At 35.5% G+C, this 6,867-nt stretch overlaps 1 protein-coding gene across 2 annotated transcripts; it reads right to left on the bottom strand.

The window, feature by feature from the left end:
* Nucleotides 1-2,091: 2,091 nt before the first annotated feature.
* LOC132749831 (BTB/POZ domain-containing protein kctd15-like) lies at nt 2,092-6,442 on the bottom strand. 2 transcript variants are annotated; one of them, XM_060739735.1, is made up of 3 exons: nt 6,190-6,442; nt 4,572-4,853; nt 2,092-3,258 (listed from the first exon to the last, which is right to left on the bottom strand). In XM_060739735.1, exons 2-3 carry the CDS (start codon nt 4,760-4,762, stop codon nt 2,634-2,636), a joined length of 816 nt encoding a protein of 271 aa, XP_060595718.1. In that variant the 5' UTR covers nt 4,763-4,853; nt 6,190-6,442; the 3' UTR covers nt 2,092-2,633. The 2 variants fall into 2 exon arrangements, with proteins under 2 accessions (XP_060595718.1, XP_060595719.1); XM_060739736.1 differs by lacking the exon at nt 6,190-6,442 and adding an exon at nt 5,008-5,272.
* Nucleotides 6,443-6,867: the final 425 nt, after the last annotated feature.

Genomic DNA, 6,867 nt, shown 5'->3' with positions numbered 1-6,867 from the left:
TTGCAATTTTTCCAGCTTAGAGCTGCAGTTGCTTTACCAGCCAATCTGCTCAAAATATAAAAGCCTGTTGACCTATCTGTATTTGGATGACTGCATGTCGTATAAATAATACACAATACTCCGAGAAGTGCATCTAAGGTAGTCTTCCTTCAGAAAATTAAGATAATAATGATTGTACAGTCATCTGATTACTAAAATCTATTGTAAAAGGACAATCTTATTGAATTATTCCTTCAAGCACAGCCACTCGAGGAAAAAAACTTACCAATTTATAAGTGATTGCTTTTTAACACCATACTGAATTGGCCCCACCTTTTAATTGATGGGCTATTTTGCTTTTTATAGGCTGTATATCAGTTTGTTGCACCACTTAAAACACGCTCTCCGTTTCCTTAGGATGGAGATCAAATACTCGAACGTTGTCCTATTTGCCGTTTAAAACATTTGAGCCGCGTCACGACAAAACCAACAATGGGTTTGCGACCAGCATGGATCCGGACCAGCCTGCGCATCCGCGCAGTCTGATCAGGATCCATGCTGTTCGCTTACCAACCCTATTACAAGTAGAGACACTGATAGCGAACAGCATGGATCCTGATCAGACTGCGCGGATGCGCAGGCTGGTCTGGATCCATGCTGGTCGCAAACCCATGATGTTGGTTTTGTCGTGACGCAGCTCATTTTATGTAGTAGCACCCGGAAGATATTTATTATATTATTAGAGATCTCCTCGACTAAGTGGTTAAGGGCACAGAGCTTTATTTAAATTAAATGTAAATATAAGTCTGTAATAATGTCAGAAATCTAATCACATGACCCACGCCGCTATATATGGGTTCAATTCAGCAGGACAAATTAGCTTTCCACCTTGCTTGCGTAAGGTCAGTAGCTCCATAACATTCTACTCTCGAGCGCATATGTCGATTATTTTTCACTTCTGTGCGCTTCACTTCCCAGCTAAGGGAGCCTACAATGTATCTCCGTCCCCACCCACGTACGGGGAGGCACCTGAGGCCAACAGAGAATCGTAATTTTAATGAAAAAATTCGGTTCGCCTTCCATCTTTTTGATTTCTGCCCCTAAAAAATGAGTCTTGCTCTTTTATGTAATTTTCAACAGCAGATTATTTTTCTCCTAAATCGTTGGAAGTTCACTGCGCTAGTTTTAAAATTTTCCCCTTTTCATTGTACACCCGGCCGGAAAACGTTTTTTGAATGCAATATTATTGATTATTATTGTTGGTAATATTAAGTTAATAAATCCAATAAGCTAGATAATTATAATACACCATAACTGCATGGGGATAATTTATAAGGGTTGTCTCCCTTATACCGACAACACTGCAATATTGTTAGTTTTAAAATTAGAAATGCGAAGAAAATTAATATGACCCGAATATGGCAAAAGATATGCCTTCCAATATCACTTAAAGATAAACAGCTTCTTCGCTTGCATACTGATGAACACTATTCTGCAACTCACTTACGCAATTTTCCTAGATATTGTTTGACTAGTGCGGTTGACCTGTTAAAACATAAAGGCTAAGAAGAAGTTGGCAGGTATACGTACAAAAACTATAAGGCTATAAATCAAATTCTGTCATAAATTGGAACTAAATGATGAATCTATCCGTGTTTGTATGAGAATTTACCACGTGTGTAACGGTGGCATTGTACAAATGACGTCTACACGTATTATTTTGTGTATAACGTGAAAATGGCATACGTGCATAATACAATCAGGGTCTTTCAATTAGATTTCTATTTGAAGGACCCCGATGCAATATAATGACATGATAAATATGTTCTCATAGATTGTCTATAATGCCCTTTAAATGTTTTTCTTTTCTTTTTTTTATTTCTCAAAAGCTAAACATTTTGATTTCCTGTTAAAGTTTCCATAAGGTTACTCACTGGCCAATTTCCTGAACGATCTTTTGCTTCTGTTGCTTTTTAACAAGTAGTACAGTAATAGTGATTTAGAATTAGATGATCTTAATATGGAAATCAAAATACTATTTTATTGACATTTTGCTGATTTTGAAAAAGGATTTTCTTCTCAAGGGAGACAATTTATTAAGGTAAAAACACATACGTTTAACAAATTGTGTTAAGTAACAATTTACATGAGATAGGTACATAATGTACAATTGAAGAGCGTATTTTGACAGAGAACATGTAGGCGTATATTATGCCAAAGATAGTATTATAATCCAATTTAGAAGTACTAATTAATGCTAATACAACTGAAGAATGAACAACAAAACGTCTATGTTAACATTGTTACTGGCATGTTGAAAAAAATATCACATCACATAGAAGATTCTATACACAAAAAATCCTGAAATATCTTGGTACGAATTCCTTTCAAAGAAAAATGAAAATATAAATGGTCTGTTCTTAGTTAAGTAATTATTAATATGACCATTTTTTCTTTGATTAATTTGGTCCGAATAACTTGGGAAGAAATAAGGAGAAACATAATTGTACAACAGTATGAGAAAGGAAAAAAATGGCGCAAATGGTTCCCTGAAAGTGGAAACAATACAATTCACAGGCGTATACATATAGTAAGTAAATGGATTTCAAAAATTGTTCTTTTTTTTTTCAAAATGTGAAGGCAACAACGCCTGCCTAAATAGCTTTACAGTTCCGTCTTACGAGCAAATATTCACAAAACTGTTGGCCCTCGACACCTCCTCCAGTTGCTGCTTCGATTTTGAAAGAATGATTCAACAGTCTTTGAAACACTTGTACTGAATTTAATTTACAGAAACCGTTCAGCGGGAAACGAATGACGTAACGATTGTCCATGTTGAAGCCGGAATTCCTGGAATCCAGTAACGCGGTATTTAGTTCGGGAAACACTTCTTCAATCAAATAACGCTCAGCACTTAATGATATCCGTTCTCCGAGATCTGGACTAATGCTCACTGCAATACAGTCGCAGAAAGAGTCTCTTTCAGAAGTTTTACCATTGTCAAAAGAAGTGTCCATTTTTTCTTTCTTTACATTCTTTCCCCTTCGCATGATTTCTATTTCTCTAACCATCCCTGGAATATCAAAATATTTGGCTTCCTCGTAAAGCTGGTTCATTTCACTGAAATTTTCCGGAAGTAAGAGTTTGGCAGTGCGCATGTAATTTAGGATGTAGCGGAACATTTTCCCATCTCTGTCTATAAAGTAGTGCTGTTTTAGGGTATCCAAAACTATCGGTATGCTACCGTTAAACATCTTTGCAAGACGGGACTCTGGAAATCTGAAATACAAAGCAATAGTTTAATTCTTTATCGGTCAGAGTACATAATGTGACAACTTATAATAGGTACATTGTTATTAATTTTTATGACTTCTTTTTTAGGAATCGTCCTTTTCAGCTCTAATCTTTCGACACGAATCCAAAATAAAATGCGTTAAAACTAATTTTAAAAGAATTCGTGAACATATTAATTGTTACTGCATGTTGGTGCTTGAAAGCTTTTCTATGTTATACATTCATAAACTTGTCTATAGAAACAGAAAGGTAAACTTTGAATCGATATTCCTTTTCAGAAACACTGCCGTCACTTATTTTCTCTGCGGGTAAACATGTCACTCAAAGCATGTTGTATTTTTTGCCCGAATGTATCCGTTTACAATCCTTTTATTGTTATATCTAATTGAAATCTAAGATTCTCTACACCAGTCGATTTATTTGCCTATGGCTACTGATAGATAATGACTGGTTTTGAAAAAAAAACACAACTCGTTATTGCATTCAAGTAGATTCAACATAATTTTGATAAATTTATGTTAATATGTTTATTGTTACATCTACATTGGTTTTCATTTGCTAAATTGTTACTTTGACCATGCGCCGAAAGCATTTAGCCTTAAATATCTTCTCGTTTATATATACAATGTATACGAAACTGAGATGGAACGCTGCATTAGCAGTTAATTGATTTAGAAGTCAGATTTGCTGCGGGCAGTGAGCTCAAAGTGTTTTCAGTTGTCTCTAACAAGAGATATAATACTGAGAGACAGGCAATGTTTTCTAGTACGTTTTTTTTCCAAGCCTCTGCATCAAAAGCCTGCCCGCCGGCGACACATTGCTACCATGGAAACTAAGTAATCAAGGGAAAAATCGTTAATCTAGACTCAAGCCAGCGGCAATAATTCAAAATTCACATTATGTGCCTGGAGCTTATAGCTACAAAACAAACACACGTTGGTTTGATCAGTAAACTTCTAGCGAGTGAGTACTTAAATCATTTTATAATATTTAACTGCAATAAAACTTCAGACGTTTAGAATGTCGCATTCTCTTCAGCAATGAAGAAAAAAAACGTCATTAGCATCTGTTAAGAAGCGTTCACCGACATGTTCAGCGAAATCTTGACAAATGACAATATACGTATGTCTAAGACAAGTTCGTTCAGCAAGCCATAGAATTTTCAACTAATCTCACTATCAAACGCAAGTCCGACAAACAATATTTACAGGGCTGTGCTTCACCCATGTTTAGTAAATAATAATAATAATAATAATAATAATAATAATAAAAGCCTTGTATCTTGAAACATGTCATACCGTGTAAGCGTTTCTAATGAAGACGTGTAGATTACTCCGCCAACGTCAATGTGAACAGGTGCTGTATAACGAGTAGGCGTTGCTGGACACGGGACGCCCGATATTTTACTCGTGTACCCGCCATTTTGCGTCTGCACGGGTGACGGCGAGGAATTGGTACTCGGGGACAGCCTGCGCCCTGTCTCCGGCATGGAAAGTTTCAGCTCCAGTATGAAGTTGGGTTTTCTACGTAGTTAAACAAATTAGCTCCGTTAAGACGAGTTTCTATAGAATGTCTTGATTCTGAAAAAGAGAAGATGCTTTATATGCGTATTATTAACACATTTGCATAACCTGAATGTAAAGTATATTTTAATGTATTGTGAACTTTTTCGTAATAAAGTAAACGTTTGAATGAATTATAAAATAAAAAAAAATCAAGAAATTCCGTACTTACGTTTATATGTATAATATCATTTATCAAATCCATACGAATTACAACCAATTAAATGTGAAAGATTCCCTTAGGAAACTATGAAATGTTGAAACACAATTTCATTAGCCAGGTGATCACTTCAAACTAAAAGCGAGGGAAAATGAAATAATTCCCCGAGGTACTGCGTTATACATTCTCCTATCCGTCCCTCGGGGTGTTTTAGCTTTTCCGTTCAGTCTAAATACTAAATATCACAAATGCATAGATTTATTTCACCGGATGACCCCACCCACCCCAAGGCGATTCAGATGAAATATTTATCCGGGGCATAGAAAGACAGAATGGATACATCCTGTCCGCTCTTATTTGCCCAGTGGCAAAAACAAATTTATGTGAATAAGCCTTTCTATAGCTTAGATAATGCTTTCTTTTATTTTCGATTTTCATTTTAGCAATTTTCAAAAAGTGTTGACTTTACATTAAGACGCATATACAGTAAGTATATTTACCCCCTAGGGCATTTATATAAGCTCTCAATATACTCTACTTTAATATTTATTAAAAAAAAGAACGAAATATAACATCCAAGTATTATGTTAGTTTATGACATATATAAAATATCCTTACTTGATTCAGATGAGATGATGAAAACGATGTATTTACCCCCTTAACGTCCCCTTCCCTGCCCCTGCCCCCCCCCCCCCCCAAAAAAAAAGGACCCGCTATGTTCTTTAATCTATTATGAGTAGAGGAGTAGAGATTTTAAAAGTAGAGATGTATACTGTACAGATCCCTTAGAGAAGTACAAAGTACAAATGATTAGAGACACCTATACATTTGACAAGACATATTAAGGGTATGGAAAGTTGCACCGAATATTTCCTGAACTGTGCGGCGGCATGATTTCGTACTTTTTCTTTTGAAAGACAAGAGCATTTTACCACGGACTTGAACTGATTTCACTGATAAATTCAACGTCTTATTTATGCAATAATTATCTACCCGTTTATATAAACTTGCCATAAATTATTTGTGTCGGTTTTAACATTTTCTTTTTCTAATGAGTATTAAATTTGTTCAAAACATGTATTATAGTATTGAATTCACGTCGGAATAAAGTAATGGTCAAAGGGTAAATTACGACAGTAAAACTTATATAAACTAAATAAAAAGTCATTTAATATCATGTAACAAATATCTTACCTTTAAAAGTTGTTTTATATCTCCTATATTTTTCACATACGTTAACTAGCGAGAAGTTCAGGCTTAAATGAATCTTTTATCCTTCGTCGCTCAATACATTCTCCCGGGTAGAATGCCTCAGGGCAACGCTCGGCTTTTTCCGCGCATTCTCGGAGAGGTTTAGTGGCGAACAGAAGGCTTAATGAACACACACGGCCGCGGGCAACCGCTGCTATGACAACGAATTAAATACTGCTGGTGTTGAAGAGAAAATAAAGTATATTATTGAGTTTCAATATTAGCGGTCTGACTGAAGGCTATAAACAAACGTTGGACTAGGTGCATTTTGTTAAGTGTTGAAAGATCAGACGATTGATTAAAAGCAATATCTATTCACGAAAAAACTTGTTTATTTGTGTCATTGGTTATCTAATTGGGGATTCACAATATGTATAGATCACAACCTTAAAAAATAAAAAGTTGTTGTTTTTTTGTTGTTTTTTTTTTGCAGACCTTGTATGGTGAAATTGTACAGAATGGCTAAAACGGTACTCGAACACGCAACCTTAAATCTCATTGTCTCATTTAACTAGGTTCCATCGATTCCACGCACCCGTTTAAGTTCATGTACACTTGATTGTCGTAAACCGCTTACGGCAGACGACATAAGCGACGTTTTTCAAAATCTAAAAAATGGGT

Source organism: Ruditapes philippinarum, unplaced genomic scaffold (assembly GCF_026571515.1).
Source record: "Ruditapes philippinarum isolate M1 unplaced genomic scaffold, ASM2657151v2 ctg2085_1_1_1_1, whole genome shotgun sequence".
Lineage (NCBI taxonomy): Eukaryota > Metazoa > Mollusca > Bivalvia > Venerida > Veneridae > Ruditapes > Ruditapes philippinarum.
This window is presented reverse-complemented; position numbering and strand designations above follow the sequence as displayed.